The 23,414-nt window shown below is 38.1% G+C and overlaps 2 protein-coding genes across 4 annotated transcripts in view; one reads left to right on the forward strand and one right to left on the reverse strand.

The window, feature by feature from the left end:
* pcdh19 (protocadherin 19) overlaps nt 1–6,101 on the reverse strand; it is a 156,144-nt gene extending 150,043 nt beyond the window's left edge. For 2 of the 3 annotated variants that reach the window (XM_046849298.1, XM_046849296.1), the window contains exons 1-2: nt 3,708–6,101; nt 59–404 (exon numbers count right to left, since the gene is read on the reverse strand). In XM_046849298.1, the coding sequence (XP_046705254.1) occupies nt 59–404; nt 3,708–5,839 (2,478 nt within the window). In that variant the 5' untranslated portion in view covers nt 5,840–6,101. The remainder of the gene's footprint in view (nt 1–58; nt 405–3,707) is intronic. The other variant, XM_046849297.1, reaches the window with a different exon arrangement.
* A 2,789-nt stretch (nt 6,102–8,890) lies between these two features.
* LOC124386181 lies at nt 8,891–14,265 on the forward strand. Its single transcript, XM_046849851.1, has 11 exons — nt 8,891–9,648; nt 9,754–9,812; nt 11,107–11,193; nt 11,306–11,446; nt 11,694–11,770; nt 11,864–11,997; nt 12,070–12,163; nt 12,340–12,705; nt 12,815–12,995; nt 13,103–13,230; nt 13,303–14,265. Exons 3-11 carry the CDS (start codon nt 11,112–11,114, stop codon nt 13,624–13,626), a joined length of 1,527 nt encoding a protein of 508 aa, XP_046705807.1. The 5' UTR covers nt 8,891–9,648; nt 9,754–9,812; nt 11,107–11,111; the 3' UTR covers nt 13,627–14,265.
* Nucleotides 14,266–23,414: the final 9,149 nt, after the last annotated feature.

A 23,414-nucleotide genomic window follows, 5' to 3' on the forward strand; every position in this document is an offset into this window, starting at 1 on the left:
TTTGACCAAAGGCATTCTAAAATCTCATGCAGACTAAATGATTTAGAGTGGCTCTCACCTCTGGCAGTGGCATGCCGTTGATGATGAGGTCAGGCTGTTGTGGCCCTTGCCCAGGGAAGGTGTGGTGATAACCATGGTTCGGTGCGGCATTTCTTGAGTTCTGGCTTTCCATGTTGAGGAAGGTGCTCTCCGAGCGCCTGCAGCCCAGTGGCAGCGTCTGCTGGTGGTAGTCAAAGTAGTTCAGCGACGATGTGAGAGATGAGCAGCTCACCACATTCATCTTGTCCGTCTCCTCCACATCACGTGGCACTAAGCGAATATCATTCTTGCTTAATTTCTTTTTCTTGCTGGACTTCTTCTGGTTGCCATATGAGTACTCTGTCACCCTGTGCAGGTAAAAAAAACTGAACAGACTCAATAAAGCAGTGCTCTTCTTCATGCAGGGCCCTATTTTTATAATTAAGCACACACACACACACACACACAAAAAAAAAAAACACGCATTTGCAGTGATAATCTATGCCGGCATTGTAGATATTTTCATGCTCACTGGAGAAAATGGTATAATTTTACAGATATTACAATGAATATATCTAAAAGAATCACTGCAATGAAGAGCTATGAGTATATTTTATTTAAACACATCACAGTGAATTATTTTGGCTAAGCACTATAGCAATCCCCCATTTATTAAATTAAATTAATTTCTATTCGTGTTTTTAACAATAAACATTTATTGTGGTTACGTTCCAAACCGCCCGCAGTAAATGAAAAACTGAGATAAACGGACGGCACCCCGAAAATGCCATTTTTTGTATACAGCACTTTATGGATTTAAACATTTTACTTTGCGGCGCTCTCACAGCTGCGGCCCGAGTTCGATCCCCGGTCACGGAACCAACCCCAGCCACTCTTAGTGCTGGTCCCAAGCCCGGATAAATGGGGAGTGTTGCGTTAGAATGGGCATCCAGCGTAAAAACGTGCCAAATCAAACATGCGGATGATCCGCTGTGGCGACCCTTAAGGGAGAAGCTGAAAGAAAGTTTTACTTTATTTAATAGTTAAAAATTTAATTTTTATTAATACATTTTATTATTTCAACATAAAACTCCATAAAAACAATTTACTGTACGTTTTGGGGTCTATCGTGTTATCCGCAAAAGACCAGGAAAATCAGCGAAACAAATTAGTTATGTGGCAAATGCAATTCCACAATAAACTGAGGGCACAAGATTCCAACTGCAGTAAAGCTATTTTTTCTATTTAATTTTTAATGCCACACCTCCTGTTGTGACACACCCAAAACTATAAACTGCAAGACAACAAAAATATAGTCTATGCTGAACACTGAAGGCAAAATTAAAAATTTTTTAAATAAAGATGCTTCAAGGTGTCTATTCCTTCTATTCTTGGCAATGACTGATATTCATTTGGCAAAGCCACAGTGACCTCTAGCCACCAATGGAGCCAACATTTGTGATTTGTTTGCAGTTTCATGCACTGCAGTTTTACTTAAAAACAAGCAGCAAAATGCAAACATGCAAAACCCCAGCATCACACAAAGTAACAAATAATGAAAAACAGTCAGGAAAATAAGCAACAGTATTCAAATTTCATTTCACACTTGTGTCTTTTAAGATGAACACTTTTAGTACATAACTGTGCTTGTATTTATGATAACCACATTCATTAGATTGCAAATGCAGTACATGACTGACAACAGAGCATGATTTATCTGCACTGTTTTCACACTAGCCATGAACCAATATTGAGTCTTGTATAGTATGCATCTCTCCCAGCTGACTTTACTATTATTCTCATTAAATACTATTGCACTAATCATCTGGATTTGTGGCATTCAAGTCTATTATTAATGTATTTGTTTATGTTGTGTATATATACTGTGTTCAACTCTGTAAACAGGTTAATCAAGCATATCGTTATCATCTTTGGAATCAATTATTTTGACATTAAATTGGACACTCCCAGTCTTTCGTTGTTTTCCTCCACCCTCAGCCAGTGTTAACTTGTAGAAGAGGTGCATTCTAATTGACCTCTATCATCTCACTCTTTTCAGACAATAGCTTAATTTCTGGTGTGTTGTTGTTGACACCTATTACATTGGCAATCCCTTTGCAGTGAGCTGGAATTTAATTTGGACCCAGATCTTTGGCCTTTACCCAAAGTGTATTTCAATTCTTTATTAATAAATAAGGAAACAACCTGACCATTTGCTCTTTTATCTGGATCAGTGGCATTTTAGTCTATTACTAATGTAATATAGGAGAATTCGCCATCACGTTAACAGTATAAACAGTGTAAATCATCTCTCCCAGCTGACTTTCCTACTTTCCCACGGGATCTTTTTTTTGGATCTTGTTAAGAAAAATTACAGTAATGTATATAATCATTATTCTTATTCAAAGCAAACAAATTGTGGAAGCTTTAATGTTTCCTGAAAAACGCAAAAGAAAATGCTTTTTTCTTTATTTTTATTTCTTTATTTTTGAACATTGATTTGTGTCTAAGGCTAAAAGCATATATCTGAAAATTGTAAATTGTTTAATCTAATATTTCATTTCTTTGCCTCTGCCTTGTTATAGTTTTATAATAAAAAGTAAATATATTATGCATTTCTCTCATTTTAAATGAAGGCAATCCCACACATCTCACACAGCACAAAAAAACACTGCAAATGCACTTTCATTAACACCAACTTAGCAAGTGGAAAGAACCTATCTTTTTTCTGGAGAAAATAAATAAATGTAAAACACAAAAGTGCATATATGTGCATTTGGGGTCACAAATATTTGAAAAATATATATGCAATTCTAACCTTAAATCTGTCCTGCTCTACAATATTATTTTATTCAAAAGGTCTTTGTTAATAAAGTTGGGAACACAAATTTATGAATACCTTTATATATATATATACACCTTTATATATATATATATATATATATATATATATATATATATATATATATATAAAATAAAATATATGTTAAAATTGTAGAAGTGTAGAAGTATTGATGATGCTGTGTGAAAAAAAATTGTGTTCAAAATAAATGTACATGAAAATACTGCATTGTAATGTGGTAATGGGAAATCAGCTTACAAAGTATATGCAAAATATTTTGTTTTTTATGTTTTTTACAAATGAATAACTGTCATATGTGAATGTATGCATTAACATATGTTGTATTATCACATTGTCTTTATAGATTTTCTAATTGCTTTATGCACCTAGTTAATAAATGATGGCTATATAAAACACTGGGTAACAATCAATCATTCTTATCACTCTTTTCATTGACTGAAAACTGGCTGAAGCATTCTTTACAGGTTGGAGTAGTATTGGAAAAGTATTAACACTTGTAAATACTTTTTTAATACTTGTAAGGCTTTTATGTTTACATTTCTAAAAGATTTGCCTGAGCCTGAAAAATGACATTAAAACTGATAGAAATATATCAAACACTATAAACACACAGTAGTTATACAAAGTTATATGTCCCTATATGTACTGCTTGACTACACTCCAGTAGGGCTATGTCACATGCACACAAAACCACATGAGGTCAAACATGCATTACATTCTACTTGAAAATATCGCACATGCATATTTTACAATGAAAATCACTCAATAACAGGCATCATGCTGTGTTAGTAAAGCCAAAGAATATACTTAAAAGTAACTAAGATACCTGCAATTGTATGTGCGAATTTCCTTGTTATCCCTTTTGCACTTCACAGCTACAAAGATCATTGTGACAAACAAAATAGCAGCAATGGAACCCAGAGCAATGATGAAGATAAGAGACAGGTTTACTGGCCCAATCTGCTCCTGCGTGTTAAGATCCGGAGAGAGGTAAACAATGATGTATGCAGAAGCAGATAATGATGTCTGCCCATGGTCATGGGCCACAACAGTGATTTGATAAGAAGGCTTGGTGTTTTCTCCAAATATTTTTGTGGTCCTCACTTCACCATTAATCTGGTCAATTTCAAAGTATGCCATGTCCCCCTCTGAAATAGAATATGTCAGTCTTCCATTTTCTCCTTCATCATAGTCATCAGCCTTGATTTGAGTTACCAAATAACCCACTCCAGCATTTTTGGGAATGGAAACCTCTGCAGTACCATTAACAAGTGGTGGGGTCGTCATCACAGGTGTGTTATCATTTACATCCAAAACAACAATGCGCACAGTGGCATTACTTGTTAATGAAGGATCTCCACCATCTTTTGCAGAGACCTTAAATTCAAATGTCCGTGTATCTTCATGATTAAAAGCCCTGACCCCATAGATTTCCCCATTTGAATTTACAGTAACATATGACTCCACAGACATTCCTCGAACTTCTGACTTGATGATTTCATAAGACACTGTGCCATTCATTCCCAGATCAGGATCTCTAGCAGACACCGCAAGTAGGAATGCACCTGGGACATTGTTTTCCAACACCATTGCTTGGTAATGTGGCTTTGTGAAATAAGGTGGATTATCATTTTCATCTGTTACTTTCACTGCAAAAGATTTTAAACTTCTCAGTTGGGGATAACCACTATCCTCAGCCAAAATAGTCAGGTTGTATATGTCTTTCTGCTCCCTGTCTAGTCGGCCATCCACAAGTAAAGTGGAGAAGCTCTCAAACTCATTGAGTCTAAAAGGCACGTTGCCCTGCAGTCTGCACTGCACTTTCCCGTTTGCACCTGAATCATTGTCTGAAACTCTGACCAGTGCAATAACATATCCAAGAGGTGCATTCTCACTAACCTCAACCATCTCGCTGTTTTCAGACAATAGCTTAATTTCCGGTGCGTTGTCATTGACGTCTACTACATTGACAATGACTTTGCAGTGAGCTGGTATTGAATTTGGACCCAGATCTTTGGCTTGAACATCTATTTCATGCACACGCAGTTCTTCATGGTCTAAAATACCATTAACAGTTATAACTCCAGTTTTGGGGTCAATTTTGAACATTTGTTTAGTCAGATTAGACAAAAAATTAATAAATGAGTAAACAACCTCACCATTTGTTCCTTCATCTGGATCAGTGGCATTCAAGTCTATTACTAATGTATTTGTAGGAGAATTCTCCATCACATTAACAGTGTAAACAGGCTCATCAAACACAGGGTTATTATCATTGGAATCAATTACTTTGACATTAAGTTGTACACTCCCAGTCTTTGGTGGTTCTCCGCCGTCCTTAGCTGTTATTTCAAACGTATAATGAGACTGTGTTTCCCTGTCAAGTGTCTTTTCTACTATGAGCTCGGCTATTTTAGACCCATCTCCCCTGGTCTTGATTTCTAGTCCGAAAATATCGTTGGGGGTGATTGTGTAAGTCTGAACGCCATTGCTTCCAGAGTCTGGGTCGCTTGCCCCCTCTAGGGGAAACCGCGTGCCAGGTGCGGCGTTTTCCGAGATCTCGATGTCGATATGACTGGTGGGAAATCGGGGCGCGTTATCGTTCACATCCAGGATTTCGATTTTAATCACGCATATCTCCATTGAGTTGGACATTACCTCCAAAGAAATTATGCACTTTGGCGTCTGCCGGCAAACAGAGTCGCGATCGATTTTTTGTTTAGTGATGAGCAGTCCTGCCGGGCTTAGATTTACCCATCGTGGTTCTGAATTGGAAATTACACGCAAAAAAGGTTGCCGATTCCCAAGCACGAATCCAGCCACTTTCGCGTCCGCAGTAACATTAGCGATTTTCGTTCCTGCGCGCAATTCCTCCTCCACTGTGTATTTCAGATTGAAAACGGCCTCGGCGGTGCTCCAGCACGCCAAGACGCACAGCATCACTCGTACGAAATCCATGTCTGTAGAGCGAAGAAAACCTGTTGATGTCTTTCTCTTCTCAATTAAAAGCCGACAAGGATTCAACCATAACAGACATCGCAGCGGATATCTGTTTCTATGTTGCTTAATAAAACGATGTAGGAAACACGGCCTTAAAAATGCCTAACTGGTTTCATCGGAATGGCTGATGCTGAAGGACAACTTCCATTCATTCCATCGCTCTTTTCATGATGGCAATTTTTACGTCATCGAAAATTTTGAGCACTCCAAGAAATACGAATATACTGTAAACGAGAGCAAGAATGTATTAAAAAGTCATACAAATAAGGCTAAATCCGCGCATATGAAAAACAATATCGTACCAGAGAGCCATTCAGTGAGACGACCATTTTGTGACAATGAGAAAAAACAGTCGCCATGTATATACATGTCTACAAATTATGCTTCGAATGATACAGTAATTCTTTTAAATGTTTTAATCTGAACGCAAAACCTGACGTCCTACAAAATACATGGTTAATTAAATTGTTCTGCATTCTGTTCATGGCATTCTTTTACGGCAAGGAAAACCAATATGTTATATAAAAATGAAAAAATAAATTAAAAAAAACATGCCTCTCCTCTTCAGTCCGTGACTGGCCTGTATTTCGAAGCCCAAATCCAATGAACCCGTGGAGAATCAAGATAGAGAGTAATAAGGTAAATATATATTGCTCGAATCCAGAAACAGTGACGCTAGTAAAGATGATCTTGCTGGAATCGGTGATAAGTGGATTTTACGGTACTCCAGTATTTCCAAACGAGTCAGCTCCGAGTACTTCAGCCTTAAGCGACTGGTAGATTCACGCAAATTTCTTCATACATAAAATGAGCCGTCTTAGCAGGTTTCAGTCCAGTCGCTGTAGGCAATCCACATTTAAAGTAACGACATAGAAGTAAATTCACTGTTGACTTAGCCTATGATGGTGTCCATGTAGCTACTTAGAAAAAAATACAGGCTGTGGATGAGTCTGGTTAGTTCCGAACGAGGCTGTAGCTGCAGCTCACCATACGCAATCTGTGTTCACTAGTGAACACGGAGCCCAGCGCGCACCACTCTCAAGACCCGCAAGCCTCTCAGCCAATCAGACCTTACAATGACGAATGGGCATGGCCAAAAATCGCACTGAAACCAGGCCAACAAGATCCTCCAGGATGGCGAAGTGGATCTTACTGGAGAGAGAGAGAGAGAGAGAGAGAGAGAGAGAGAGAGAGAGAGAGAGAGAGAGCTCCATTATTTCTATACAACATTTTTTTTTTCCTTTTTTTTTTTAAACAGTGTTGTAATAAGCTTAACGTTTTCGTTGTAGTTCCCTCATGTGAACCAATGGTCGTTTGAGGAATCACAGCTCCTTGCCTTAAATAGTTTTCTTTTGATTGGTAAATATGACATGATTGTTGACGTATGTAAAAGCATGGTTATTGCGAACTGATGTTGATATTTGTACATTTTATGATTCTGAAAATTACTCGAGCGTCATAGAAAAGAAAGGCCAAGAAAAAATACAAGCAGCAGGTTTGGCCACATGTTGCTGTTTTAAGTACATGAGTAGTATAGGTTATACAATTTTATAAAATTAAATATATTTAATGGTATTTATTGTTGAGGTCACAATATGATTGATAAGGTTTGAAAAGAAAATGTGGTTCACTAACACAGATGCATCTTTGCACAGGGCTGCCTTGCAGGTATATTGTCTGTCTGTCTATCTGTCTATCTATCTGGATTTTCATTTATTTAGACGTTTTTATTGCTTTATATTGATTCGTCTACTGTTATTCTGACGCAGGCTTCGTGTATGCAGCTTTAGGATTGCATGCAGGTGAAGGTGAAGAAAGAAGGGCTGGAATATTTGGCTGTTAACCTATTTTACCTATAAGTGGATTAGATATTTGTGCTTATATTTGCGAGATCTAATATATTTGTAAATAAAAAATTTGTTTTTTTTCATAAAGATTGTTGAAACGTTTGTTGCTGTGATACTATTTTTTATTTACTGTCGTCACAGTTTTTACCCCGCTTTCATTATACAGACCGAAAAAGAACATAATATGCCGCAGGAAAAAGAGGGCGAGTGCCTTTAGAGAACACAAGGGCGACACCTAGCGTCCAACACTTTCTTACGATGAAAAACTAGGCTTCCGATTCATTTACTTAACCTAATTAAAACAGGGACCATCTTCTGTAAAATATAAGATCTTTTAAATCTTATAACTAAGATTTAAAAGAAAAAGTTGTTTGCATACCATTTGACACTTAATATGTCAGCAGGTATGTACACAATTGGGAAGGTATAGCTCAATATGCCAAAAATTAAAATGGGAAAAAGTTTCTTATTGTATCCTGCTCTGTTGTTTTTACGATTATAATTATTATAAAAATCCAAGGAGAATTTATGGGGTTGCATGGGGGGGTCGAGAACCAAACAGAGGGGGTCCATGGGAAACGTCAAGTGTGTGTATATATATATATATATATATATATATATATAATGTATGTATAGGCCTATAATTTGAATTTAATACTTACAAAGATCAAAGACATGGTCTGCAGCCTGTGAATCGTGCTTATCCTCTTTGAGCTGTAGAATTGACAGCACTCTAATCCAATGGCATTGCAAATATACAGGAAATAATTGGCAGTGAACCAGACAGTAAGTAGGTGTGTTCTATTTTAAGTGGCGCTACGCTGCCGATTAGCATATGACATTAGCGCTCTGATTAGCATATGACATTAGATTGTTCTGCTCAGTCTGCTAAAGGGGGAGGGGGGAGCATATTTTGTGGAAGACTGGTGCCACCCCTTTAGACACGTCCCTGATGATGGTGGAATATCGGAAATCTCACTGCAAAAAATCTCACTGCAAGGAACCATAACAATATCAAAGACACTACATTGTGTCCCACAATGTAGAGAGAAAATACTTTGTTTTATATTAAATATAAAACATACCTAAAAAATCACTCTCTAAAATAAAATACCAAAATTGTTCTAACTAATAGTTCCTTTAATACCTTTCCCAAAAAAGTTTGTATTCTAATGTAAAACTCTATAACTCTTTGTGAGTCCAACGATGAATATTTTCAGCTGGACAGTTTGTCAAGATATTGTTCTTGGTTTTGCTAACCAAGGTCTGTATAAAGTCTTGCACATTATTACACCATGACCAAACACATATTTCATTGGCCTTGAGCAGTTCCTGGTTTGCTTTTGTGTATTGAGCCAAAAGGTTGAAATGCTTTTGAGGTAAGCTGTCAGACCATTTTACCTCAGCCTGTGGCTGAAGACTGCAGTGTTAGCATGGGATTTTAGCTTTGTAATGAAAAAAGAGAATGCTAAAGGTGTGCTCTAATGCTTGGATTAATATATTATCCTATTAAAAAATTCTTAATAGTGAGATTAAACTGTAGGTGAGACATTTCCTCATGCCTTTTTATAATTCATGATTAAAATAGAGCCCATTAATGTTGAGGGGAAGTGCACTTCCCCCTCACATACATGTTGGGCACATGTTTTCAATTTTATTAATTAAAAAGTTTCATGAATTAATTACTACCTATTGATGGTGCACAGCAAATTTACTGGAGTTAAATTTATGGTGTACATTTTTTGGTGTTGCCCAGTGTTAAACCCGGAGTACATTTTAATTCTCTAGGGGTTAAAATGCATCTATAAAAAGAGTTATTTTTCAGAGTTAAACTTTTAACTCTGTAAGCGGTGCATTTCCCACAATCCTAAACGGCTCTTCATTTGGAAGACCACAAGGAGATGAGTACGCAGTTCAAAGGTAACGTTAGCTATGTTTGCATCATCTTTCAATAAATTGTGTGGTGTATTTGGTGTAATTATATTTATTAAAAGAAATACGTTTGTTTTACATGTTTTTATAAAGAAACTGCATGGATTTCGTTGGATTGGAGTTCGTTTATATCTGAGCACCACGCGCATCAGGTAAGCCTAAGTGAATAAACACGTGGATTAGCTTCAAATATTACATAGCAAATATACGCGAATGCCATTATTTCTTGATAAACTATATGTTGTAAATGTATTTGTTGGGTGCTGCCCCTTTAAGGACACGGATTCTGGGAGCACATGCGTTAGCTTATAAAAAAAAAAAAAAAAAAAAGAACAGAGATAAATGCATGTTGTTCTAATGTTAAAACCTCACTGAACTTCTGTAAAGATTCCAGTTTTGAAAATATAATTTTAAACTATATTCCCAGCGTGGTGAGTAATTCACATGTTGTTCAAGTGAATTGATAGTTTCTGATATGTTATGCAAGCTACTTGCGATTAGCGCCTAAACGGTTAATGTTATACACTTCTGGTTCAACATTTGTTGTTTTCTCTTTTATATTGCTTATTGAAATATTCATGCAATATATGTTGCTTATTGTTGATAAAGTTTAGTATGTGTTTGTAACACAGAGACTGTTTTAGAAACGTGAATAATGCTTGATGCACATATGTAATTGTTGATTATAATTTGTGATATTAGCATTATAGGGATTATTATATCTTGATTTATAAGCATATAATTTAATGCTTATTATCTAGAGTTGATGTTTGAATGTTTATAGAAATTTAATAGGTGATGTAAACAATACTTGATTGTAATTGGTAAATCTATTTGGGTTTACAGTTTGACCACACACAAACACCCATCTGTACACATGAATGTGCACAAAGTACTCAACTAAAATTAAACTACAACAACGACAACAACCATATGTGTTCATTGTGAGTTCAGCACGAGAGAAATAAAGACAAAATCAAAATCTAAGTTAATGTTATCATTTTGTGGGTAACAGTATTAGTATTTAGTGATCTTACACAGTGTGTACCTTTCCGAAAGATCATTAGAGGTTAAATGACGGTGTAACTTATTTGTTTGATCAATCGCTATGCACTATTTTAATTTGACAGTTTTATTCTCATACTGGTTGTTTTGTAAATGTATTAAAGTAGCAACGAGCCAGCGGTTTCCGGTCTTTGTTTGAAAAAGACGCGAGTCACGTGCTTCGCAAACAAGTGGCGCATGCGAGTTAAGAACAGATGCTAACGCACCAACATTAGTTTTAAGTTAAATGTTAAACGTTTTACAAGTCGTATGGTCTTTGTGGCCTGTAATGATACGTGTAACGTTACCTAAAGAAAGCATACCGAATTAACGGCAGTTTTTGTATCAAACGTTGAACGATTTATGATTAAGTTAATGGTTTGGTGTTTTTGTTTTCACTAGTAACAATGCTGTTCACAGTAATCTACGGAGGAAAGAAAAAGCTGATAAAAGTAGATGGAGCAGATTACACTAGTTTAATGACTCAAGGTATGTAATTTAAATTAATTAAAATGTACTCATATTGATGCTTATTGCACTGTAGCATGCTATCAGTTGTTTTGTTTTTAGAATAAATCTCTCTGTCTCCTTTTATCCACAGTTAAGAAGAAATTCTCAATAAGTGAGAAAGATCTGATGTTACAAGATGACACTGGTGTTGAGGTGGATGAAGATGTATTCACTGACTTGCTGGAGGAGAGATCACATGATATCCTATGGAGAGTTGTTGACAAAGTTTCCGGTAGGTGTGGCTGTGATGTACAGAAATGGATATACATTAAAATAGTAAAAAGAAAAACTAGAAGGAACTACAACAGTTATATGCTGTAGAGCTTTCCCTAACATACTGTAGATTTGGAGATTAAAAACATGACCAAACATTGAGATTTCCTCATTCTAAGTATTTTTAAAACATCTTGTTGACAACCATTTAGAAATTGATCATAAAATGAGTCATACTTTCAATTTAATGTATTAAATGTTCTCAGTGTCGTCTGAGACTGATGACAGTGCTGGACCAAGCTCCAAGAGACCTCGTCTTGATGGACTTTTTGAGGCAAAACAGGTAAAAATCATAATTTACTAGTTGGATTGTATAGCAGTTATTGACTTTGTAATATTATGAATGCATTACAGAACACAGTGTCTTTGATTATAGTTTGTTAGAAACATTTTAGTGGAAAATGCTGGAGGACCTGCGATTTTGGATGAATATAAAGAACATGGAAAACTCACAGACTCAGCCCGCGACACTTGGTTAACATTGTTGTTGCACATTACTGACAAAGAAGGGTAAGCATCGTTTAAACTATCAGACTTTGTAGATAAATTCATATTTTAATATTGTTATTGTTCTTTTTAAAGCCGTGTCCCTTCTAAAGAAACAAAAACTCGTTGTGCCTTGGGAATTGTAACTCTGTTCCCATCACTGAAGGATCCATACTCAAGAACTGGATATGTAAGTACTTAACATCTTATTCATTGTTATAAATACCTAATAGGAAAATTTTAAATGAAATTTATTATGGCTTTAAGGAACTCTTCTCACTTTCTCAGCCATGCCTAGAACAATGACAAGTTAAGAATTGTTTGATTTGATCATCAGCTTTTTTTTTGTTTTGTTTTTATGCAAAGGAACATTTTTATGACCCTAAGAGCAACCAAGGATACATATCTTGGCGACTCAAAACAGTTTTGCGGCAAAGCAAACACCATGGTGGACACCACAGCAAGAAGGATGCCAGGTCAAGTGGAACATCAGACAGTGAGGGCAGTGGAGGACCAACAGCTTATAGAGAAACTTGCAACCATTTGGAACTGCAGTTAGAGGGTGATCAATGCAAAGAAGCGATATCTTTCATGAATCATTGTGCAGAAAAGGACCTGATTTTTGAGAAGATGAAAGCCACATTCAAGCACAGACAGCTCCTTATTCATGATGCAGCAAAGTCCAATACAGTGCTTTCAGTTTTTCCACGATTTCTTGACACCAAGGGATTGGTAAGATACAGATGATGAGTACAATGATGGGAGAAAATATAGCTCATGTGAAAAACTGTGTTGTCTAGGACCTGTATTGTTTAGTAATGTTAATTCATATTTGTTGCAGATACTTCAAGATTTTGATGTCCAATTTGGAACAGAAACATCCTCCAGACTTCTTGAACAATGGGACAGTCTGAAGCCCAAGATCATTGCAGAAGCAAGAACACTTACTTCGACCTTGCATCTGACAAACCTGCTCTCAGATGCCCAGGGCAACAGTCAAGATGAGGGTTCCGATTGGCAAGGTAAGGTTTTCTGTAAAGATAATGTTAATATTTCTCTGCTACTCACAATCAGCTAATTTCTGTTAATTCACATGTTTGTTTTTTGTTTGTTTGTTTGTTTTTTGCAGGATGGGACAGCGACATGTCCTCTATTTTACTCCTGGCCTACCTTTTGCCACCTTCACCTGGTGGTAGGAACAAATCCACCAAGATCAGCATCAGAGAGGCAATGGACCACATTGTGCAGTTTCACAAGGTTTGCATGGAAACATAAGTGAGCTGTCATGGGTCATGTATTGGGTTATATGTTTTAAATTTTTTTTTTCAGGCTTGCCGTAGTCTAACTGAACACATTAACAAGTCTGAAGGCCTTCAACCACATCTCCTTGCAGTTGGCTCAGCGAAGAACATCATCCATGATTTTTACATCGTGCTGGACGGAAAGCTTCTTCCATGTCAGGCAAAGTCTTCTCTTGCTGCTTTTGATGTACTTTTTAAAGCATACTTTGTCTTTAGCGTGTCATACCCCCACTGCTTAAGTGCAATGTATACATTCATCCAGACAACTATCTACAAGATAGATCTTGGTACAGTCCATGAAACCCCTAGGGTTAAAGACCTACGAGCTAAACTTTTGAATTACTTAAGCTAGATTAAAATGTTTCGCTGCTTTGTTTGCAAACTGGTACATTCTAAAATCAATAAACTTGTTTGTCACCTAAAACTTATTCATGCTTACTATCCAGGGAAAAAATTAAACCTGAAATGTGCACAGAACAACTGTAAACATAGCTTCATGACTTATGCTGGATTTCGAAAACACTTTAGTGTTCATGGAAATGACTACCTAGACCAAATTGTGACTGAGAATCTAACTGATGAAGATAATGAACAGATTGAGGTAATGACAGATTTAAATAATGATCTTGAAATACCAGAGACATCATCCATAAATGATAAAAGGAGAGGTACTGAAACTCAAAAAATGTGTGCATCCATTATTGCTAGATTGCAAAACAGTGGGGTAGCAACCAGTGTTGTAACATCTGTAGTATCGGATTTGGAAGAACTGGTACATGAAATTCATTCAAATATCAAAAGTGAGGTGATGAATCAACTTCCATCTGATGATTTTGCAACATCATCTAAAATAGAACACTGTTTTGATCATCTTAGTAATCCATTCTCAAAGCTAAATACAGAAACCAAATGGAAAAAATATATCAAAGAAAAATGGGCTGTAGTTGACCCTGCAGAGATCAAATTAGGGGTAAGATTTGATAGTAGATTGAATCGGTGACACGGACATATGATCAGATCCCTGTAGCTGACAAATTCATTTACATTCCCTTGTTGGATACCTTGCAGTTTATTTGTAGGAATTCTGAGATATATAAACATATGTCAGATCCAAGTAAGAGTAACGGTGTCTATAAAGATTTTTGTGACGGAAGTTATTATAAAAACCATCCACTTTTCAGTAAACAACAAAATGCACTTCAAATACAGTTATTTTATGATGAATTTGAATCTGCAAATCTGGGCTCCAAGCAAGGTATCCACAAAATTGGAGCGATTTACTTTATTCTCAGGAATTTCCCACCAAAACTGAATTCAAGTTTAATGAATATTCATTTACTGTCATTATTTCATGCACAAGATGTTAAGAATTATGGATTTGATGCCATTTTACAGCCTCTTGTTAAAGATTTAAAAGTCCTTGAAAGTTCAGGAATTCAAGTTCCTTTTTCCAAAGAGCCCTTGTTTGGCACAGTTGCCCAGGTTACAGGGGATAATTTAGGGATGCATACACTTCTTGGGTTTATGGAATCTTTCAGTGCCCATTATTTCTGTCGGTTCTGTCTAATAGACAAGAAAACATCACAGTCAGTTTTCAGCGAAGATGACACAAATGTTGTATTACGAAACAAAGGTTTACAAGAACAGCACTATGCAGATTTGTTAGCAGACCCTACCATTTCTTCGTCTTTTGGTGTTAAACGCATGTCTGCTCAATGACTTGAAATATTTTCATATTTGTGACAATTACGCTCCAGATATAATGCGACATCCTTGAGGGTGTTGGACAATATGAAATGAAATTACTTGAGTATCTGTCTGGAATTATATCCAGACAAGACATATGTAACCGAATTTATTCATTTAATTATGGATATTTGGAAAGGAAAAATCGGCCTACTAGATTAAACCTGGATCAGGCAGGGAATGGAATTGGACTGAATGCCATTCAGACATTCTGTTTAATTCGAAATATTCCTTTGATATTTGGAGACATTGTTTGTGAGGGAAATAAGCACTGGCACTTACTACTTTTGTTATTGCAGATTATAAATATAGTGTTTTCTCCTGTAATCACAGAAGGTATGACCTACTATTTAAAACACCTTATTGTAGATCATCATAGGCTTTTTAAAGAGTTATATCCACAGAGGAATTTCATTCCTAAACACCATTACATGTTACATTATCCACGTTGCATACGCAAGATTGGTCCGTTAGTCCATGTATGGACCATGAGATTTGAGGCTAAGCACAAGTTTTTTAAAAACAGTGTAAAAAATTTCAAAAACATCACAAAGTCTCTCGCGTTAAAACATCAGTATGCAATTGCGTATCATTGGGAAAGTTTGCCCTTTAGAAATGTTGAATATGGGCCCCTAAAAACATTAGAGGTTGAGGATGTACCATACAGAGACATTTTTCTTAAAAAGTATCCAAATTTGGATTGTGACATCACAGTAACTTCATGGTTAAGACATTCTGGAACTGAATATCATACAGATTTACTGGTTTGCACTAAAATGGAGAAGGACCTACCGATTTTTAGCAAAATTACTGATATTGTTCTAATAGATGACCAAAATATTTTGGTGACTAAGGACTTTGAAACTATTGGTTTTGTTGAGCATCTTCATGTTTACCATGTTAGAGAACAAAATGTTTTTGGTTTGTTAAGAGTAGAGGATATTCCTTTTTTCAGACCATTTGATTTACAAGCGTCATATGGTTTTGATGAACCGCATTTGTATATTGTTCCAGTGCATTGTTTTGTGCATGAAGATGTTTAGTCTTGCACTTTACATTTGTTGGAAAATATTTCTATAAATGTAAAATGTAATTACAAATCCAATTCAATTGACAACTGGTTTTACATGTTAAAAACATGTCTTATGATGGTATGTTAATGCATACAAATGATCTTATAATTTATTTTGTATTGATGGAATATTACAGTTTATACTCCAGTCATATATATATATATATATATATATATATATATATATATATATATATATATATATATATATATATATATATATATATATATATATATATTTGTGTATAAGTTGTCATTCTTGTGTCATAAGTTATGCTTTCAAGTGTTTTGAATTTAAAATTGCAATGTGTTCAACGTGTTGAATGTCTTGGATTTCTGAAATAATCCATGTTCTTTAAAAAACTATTTGCAACTTTCAAAATTCATATTTCAGAAATAAAAAAAACATTTCTATATATGTTTGTTTGATCATTGTGTATATTAGTACAGAATAAGTCATCAGTATTACTTAATTAGCATTCATAGTTAATATTTAGTAATTTATTATTAACACGTGCTGTGGTGTGTATTTAATCTTACAAGGGTTTACATTTTAACACTAGTGGTAAAAGATAACACTGAAAGGATATACATACACTTATGTTGGGTGTACTTATAAACTCTTACTGTGTACAAATTTACTCTCAAAGCAATGTACATATTCAACACTTTCAGAAGTGTTATTTTAACTCCAAAACGGAGGGAGTCATATGTACATTTTTGGAGTGTTGAATTTGACTCAATTTGAGTAAAATGTACACTGCCGTTTTTGCTGTGTGTGCATGTTAGTGCAGTGCTTTTATTTCCTGTTAATTTTGCTACCGTGCTGAATAAAAATCTAGGATTATGCTTGTTATTTTTTATGAGGGTGGAGAAATATGATAATCCAGCAGCACTAAGAGATTTTCTATAATTTAGGAGGCTCTCCTTCCTGTTATGCGGCGAACGAATGGAGGCGGAAGCCGGAGCACAGTTCGCTTTGGTTTAATGAAAGTAGTGAAACACACAAACAAACACACAGCAACCCAGTAATAGCCCCAAATGAGATATCCGAGGTCCACAGTATCCAGGGATGAATGCATGGATGGATAGGGGTAATCCGGGGTGCACTTTGGAGAGAAAGTGCAGCCATGGAGAGAGTGCGGAGCCCGAGAGGAAAGGAACGCAGAAGAATAAGCGACAACACCACATACGTGAATGAACATGAACCAAACACCATCACATACCAACAATAACGGACAGTGAGAGTGTGAAAGTGAGCGGTTAATATAGGAGCTGGGGATGAGTGCCAAACGAGTCTCAGGTGTGCACAATTGAAGCCAGGAGCTTCAGCGAGAGCGGAGCTTTGACAGCTGCCGAAGGGGGCGTGGCAGGTGGATTCCTGACACTTCCATGCTATTTGAAATACTGTTAATTTTGTTTGACGCCATTTACATTCTAATTTCCGAGTGGTCTGTTTTTAGGTGCGCGTATGATCATTATACCACTGTGCATAATGTTGATTCTAGGTGGCTCAGTCAAGCTCTGCGGGGTCAGACGGAGATCTATTTATTATTGTATTTTCTGGAAGATTATTGATAAAATGTGCTGCTGTAGCTGACGTGAATGTACGCTTAACACTGTAACGTGGTGAGGTACTAATGCAATGACAGGCAGATTTTAAAAGAGATGAGATAATGGTCTAAAATAGCTTCAAACTGTGGAATTATGACTAAATTGTTTATTTTTTAACCAAATGTTAACAACAAACAACAAGTGTGTGTCCACCACTATGAGTGGGTCCTATAACATTCTGATTAATTCCAACTGAATCTAGAATGGACACAACTGCTGCTCTTAAGGAGTCTTCCTGATTATCAAAATGAAAATTAAAGTCACCAACATGAGAAAATCAGAGTAGGGCCCTGGGGGTCTATAAATAATAATGAATGGAATTGACTGACTGGATCTGCTTTTGGACACTGAATATTTTATGTTGGTGTAAAGAACTTCAAATGTATTAAATTTGTGTTTAGTCTTTTGTGTGACACTTAGATTATTATTATAAATAGCTGCGACTCCACCTCCTCTGCCATTTAGACGGGGTTGGTGTATGTAACTATACCCAGGAGGACTTGTTTCATTTTATGCTATATATTCATTCGGTTTAATCCACGTTTCTGTCAAACACATTATTTTAAACTCCTGGTCGGTAATAATTTCGTTTATAGTAAGCGCTTTTGACGTGAGAGATCTAATATTTAACAATCCTATCTTTAGATCAGAGGTGCTGGCTGTGCATTCAGTCCTATTTAATTTAATGTTAATCAGGTTACTAAAACAGACTTTCTGAGAATTCTTATCCCAGAGATCCATCATGTAGGTGTTCTGGTTCTCCCTTTTAGCTATCCTGCCATAGTGAATCTTGCCGGAGTCCAAACTGCACAGTGATATTTCATACAGCAATAAGGACACATAATAATCCATATCCTTTTCTTCCTGTCACCCACTCTCTCTCTCTCTCTCGCTTTCTCCCTCTCTCTCTCTCTCTCTCGGTTGAGTTAAACATGGCCCTGAGGTTCCAGTGACCACTGTTCCTGCCCCTCTTCCCTCTGTGGATCTTCCCACTTCGTTCAGGCCTGCCTCTGGATAGTGTTCTCTTCGACTGGAGTCCACTGTGCAGCTGTGGATGGTTTCTCATCACCGCCTTGGGTGGCTTTATGAAATTCCGGAGTAACAACGGGAGCTTTGAGGATGGATTTGGACTGTAGTTAATGTCAACAGTCTGCTACATTGATTCAGGACTACAGTTTGCCATCTCAGGGAGTTTCAGCTTGCCACAGTCGCCATTGGCTTGCTCATAAGGGATAAACTTACACTTATAAAGTACATTTACATTTACATTTGTGGCATTTAGCAGACGCCCTTATCCAGAGCGACGTACAAAAGTGCTTTGAGTCTTTAGTAATGAATAAATCTACACTGGTACGCAAGATTACAAACTTAATATAAATATAACTCGAATTCTACAAACTTGGAAAGTGCTAATTTAGGTATTTCAGGAAGAGGTAGGTTTTCAGTCATCGTTTGAGGATAATTAGGGACTCTGCTGTACGGACATCTAGGGGAAGCTCATTCCACCACCTCGGTGCCAGAACAGAGAAGAGCCTTGAAGTGTACTTACCTCTCATTCTGAGAGAAGGAGGTACCAGTCAAACTGTGCTGGAGGATCTCAGACAGCGTGGTGCAGTGCGAGATGTGATGAGGTCACTGAGGTAAGATGGTGCTGGTCCATGTTTGGCCTTGTAGGCAAGCATCAGTGTTTTAAATCTGATACGTGCAGCTACTGGAAGCCAGTGAAGGAAGCGCAGCAGTGGGGTGATGTGGGAAAACTTGGGCTGATTGAACACAAGTCGTGCAGCTGCGTTTTGGATCATTTGCAGTGGACGAATAGCATTCAGGGGAAGACCTGCCAGCAGAGAGTTGCAGTAGTCAAGTCTTGAAATGACAAGAGACTGAACAAGCACCTGGGCAGTCTGTATGGACAGAAATTGTCGAATCCTTCGGATGTTATAGAGAAGAAATTCGACAAGAACGAGCAACATTAGCGACATGTGGGAAAAAAGACAGTTCATTGTCCATAGTTACCCCAAGGTTACAAGCAGTGGCTGAAGGGGAGAGCAGAGAGTCATGGAGTGTTATTTGGAGATCTTGACCTGGGGATGAATCACCTGGGATGATCAGCAGTTCTGTTTTGCTGGGGTTTTAGTTCGTGAGCACTCATCCATAAAGATATGTCTGACAAGCATGCTGAGATCCGAGCAGAAGCTGTGGTATCTGATGAAGGGAAAGAAAAGATGAGTTGAGTGTCATCTGCATAGCAGTGATAAGAAAACCCATGTGAGGATATGACTTCACCAATGGAGTGGGTATAGAGGGAGAAAAGGAGGGGACCAAGTACAGAGCCTTGTGGGACACCAGTGGTGAGTCTGCACGGGGCAGATGTGCATCCCCTCCATGTTACCTGGTATGAGCGACCTTCCAGGTAGGAAGCAAACCATTTCCATGCTGTTCCGCAGATACCAAGGCTCTTGAGGGTTGACAAAAGTGTCTTGTGGTTGACTGTGTCAAATGCTGCTGAAAGGTCCAGGAAGATAAGTACAGATGACAGCTTGGCTGACCGAGCAGCATGCAGTTTCTCAGAAACAGCCAAAAGGGCCGTCTCTGTGGAATGTGCCGCTTTGAACCCAGACTGGTTCGGATCATGGAGGTTGTTCTGTGAGAGATAGACAGACAGTTGGTTGAAAACAGTGCGTTCCAGAGATTTAGAAAGAAAGGAGAGAAGTGATACCGGTCTGTAGTTGTTGATGTCTGATGGAACCAGAGCAGGTTTCTTCAAGATAGGAATGACCCTTGCTTGCTTGAAGGTAGTTGGTACATAGCCAGATGTTAATGACCCATTGATGATTGTGGAGATGAAGGGCAGGAGATCTTGCGTGATGGTCTGGAGCGTAGTTGAAGGGATTGGATCCAGAGGACAGGTGGTGGGATTGCAAGATCGGATGACTTGCAGTATCTCATCTTCTGTTAGGGATTGTTGGCTGTGTTGTTTAGTCATTGTTGGAGAGGAAGTGAAGGTCTGGCAGATTTTCTTAATCTTCTCATCATAGAAGGAGGCAAAGTCATTAGCAGTCAGGGAGGATGGAGCAGGTGCAGCAGGGGGGTTGAGTAGAGAGGAGAAGATGTTGTGAAGCTTACGAGGATCTTGAGCAGAGGCCTCAAGCTTTTCCTTGTAGAAGGCAGTTTTGGCAGAAGTCACCTGCAAAGAAAATTTGGTCAGGAGTGCACGGTAAGATGAGAGGTCTACATTAAGTTGTGATTTTTTCCACTTCCTCTCTGCAGATCTGAGCTCTCGTCGACTGCTGCGCAAAACTTCACTGCATGGCCTCCAAAAATCATTGTCTGTGAACAGTTTGTCATGTCATCTCTAAAAGCAGGTTAAATCTCTAGCATGCAAAGAAGAAGGAATGCGTGAACATGATCCAGAAATGCCGCTATATTCTCCAGGAAAAAGCTCATTTAAAATGTACTATGCCTAAATAGGAAACAGTTCTGTGGTCATTTCTTTTTGGAAATCATGGACACCATGTCCTCCAGACTATAAGGGAAAGGGATCATGTTTCTTTTTATCAATGCTCAGTTCAAAAGCTGCAATGCTAACTGCATACTCCTTTATTAGCCACATATGGGACATATTCCTCTCCCAAAACTTAAGTAAATGCTGCTTCTGGGAATATCACATACAACAGTCTCCAGTGTTTATACAAAATGGTAAAAAAAAAAGAAAACAAATAGAATATTAGATTAGATTAGATTAGATTAGATTAGATTCAATTCAACTTTATTGTCATTGTGCAAGGTACATGTACAGAGCCAATGAAATGCAGTTAGCATCTAACCAGAAGTGCATAGATAGCTTATTTACAAGTGGCAGTGTAATAAATAAGGCTATGAGGTTATACAGAAGGTGTAGTAATATACAGTACATATAACTAAATCTTCTTCTTCTTCTTCTTTCGGCTGCTCCCATTAGGGGTCGCCACAGCGGATCATCCTTCTCCATACCACCCTGTCCTCTACATCTGCCTCTATCACACCAACTACCTGCATGTCTTCCCTCACCACATCCATGAACCTCCTCCTTGGCCTTCCTCTTTTCCTCCTACCTGGTGGCTCCATCTTCAGCATTCTTCTACCAATATAATTCATGTCCCTTCTCTGCACATGTCCAAACCATCTCAATCTCGCCTCCCTCACCTTGTCACCAAAACATGCTACATGTGCTGTCCCTCTAATAAACTCATTTCTAATCTTGTCCATCCTCGTCACTCCCAACGAAAACCTTAACATCTTCAGCTCTGCTACCTCCAGCTCCACCTCCTGTCTTTTACTCAATGCCACTGTCTCTAATCCATACAACATCGCAGGTCTCACCACAGTCCTATAAACTTTCCCTTTCATTCTTGCAGATACCCTTCTATCACAAATCACTCCTGTCACTCTTCTCCACCCACTCCACCCTGCCTGCACTCTTTTCTTTACTTCTCTAACACACTCTCCATTACTTTGCACTGTTGACCCCAGGTACCTGAACTCCTCCACCTTCTCCACCCCATCTCCTGCAACCGCATCACCCACTGCCCTCCCTCTCATTCACACACATGTACTCTGTCTTACTCCTACTAACTTTCATTCCCCTTCTCTCCAGCGCATATCTCCACCTCTCCAGGCTCTTCTCAACCTGCTCTCTACTCTCACCACAAATCACAATATCATCTGCAAACATCATGGTCCAGGGAGACTCCTGTCTGACCTTGTCCGTCAACCTGTCCATCACCACTGCAAACAGGAAAGGGCTCAGGGCCGATCCTTGATGCAGTCCAACCTTCACCCTGAACCAGTCTGTCGTACCTACTGCACACTTCACTGCCGTCACACTGTCCTCATACATGTCCTGCACCACCCTCACATACTTCTCTGACACACCTGACTTCCTCATACAATACCACAACTCCTCTCTTGGCACTCTGTCGTACGCTTTCTCTAAATCCACAAATACACAATGCAATTCCTTCTGTCCTTCTCTATACTTCTCCATCAACATCCTCAAAGAAAATAAGGCATCTGTGGTGCTCTTACTCGGCATGAAACCATACTGTTGCTCACAGATGGTCACCTCTTCTCTCAGCCTGGCTTCCACTACTCTTTCCCATAACTTCATGGTGTAACTGATCAACTTAATTCCCCTGTAGTTACTGCAGGTCTGCACATCTCCCTTATGCTTAAAGATCGGTACCAGCACACTCCTTCTCCATTCCTCAGGCATCCTCTCCCCTTCCAGAATCCTGTTAAACAATCAGGTTAAAAACTCCAATGCCATCTCTCCTAAACATCTCCACGCTTCTACCGGTATGTCATCTGGCCCAACCGACTTTCCATTCTTCATCCTCTTAATCGCTGCTCTCACTTCCTCCTTACTAATCCTATCTACATCCTGCTTCACCAACTCCACATCCTCCAACCTTCTCTCTCTGTGATTTTCCTCATTCATCAGCAGCTCAAAATACTCCCTCCACCTTCTCAACACACTCTCCTCACTAGTCAACACATTTCCCTCTCCAGCCTTTATTGCTCTAACTTGCAGTACATCCTTCCCAGCTCGGTCCCTCTGCCTGGCCAATCGGTATAAATCCTTTTCACCTTCCTTAGTGTCCAACCTCTTATACAGCTCCTCATATGCCTTTTCCTTGGCTTTCGCCACATCCCTTTTTACCTGCTGCCGC

The sequence above is a fragment of the Silurus meridionalis genome, chromosome 5, assembly GCF_014805685.1.
Source record: "Silurus meridionalis isolate SWU-2019-XX chromosome 5, ASM1480568v1, whole genome shotgun sequence".
In the NCBI taxonomy this organism is placed as follows: Eukaryota; Metazoa; Chordata; class Actinopteri; order Siluriformes; family Siluridae; genus Silurus; species Silurus meridionalis.

Bases quoted from the DNA above. Each gene is read 5' to 3' on its own strand.
- LOC124386181 (XM_046849851.1), top strand. From the start codon at position 11,112: ATGCTGTTCACAGTAATCTACGGAGGAAAGAAAAAGCTGATAAAAGTA. The intron at 11,194-11,305 runs GTATGTAATTTA...TTTTATCCACAG, and splicing joins CACTAGTTTAATGACTCAAG to TTAAGAAGAAATTCTCAATA. The intron at 11,771-11,863 runs GTAAAAATCATA...CTTTGATTATAG, and splicing joins GACTTTTTGAGGCAAAACAG to TTTGTTAGAAACATTTTAGT.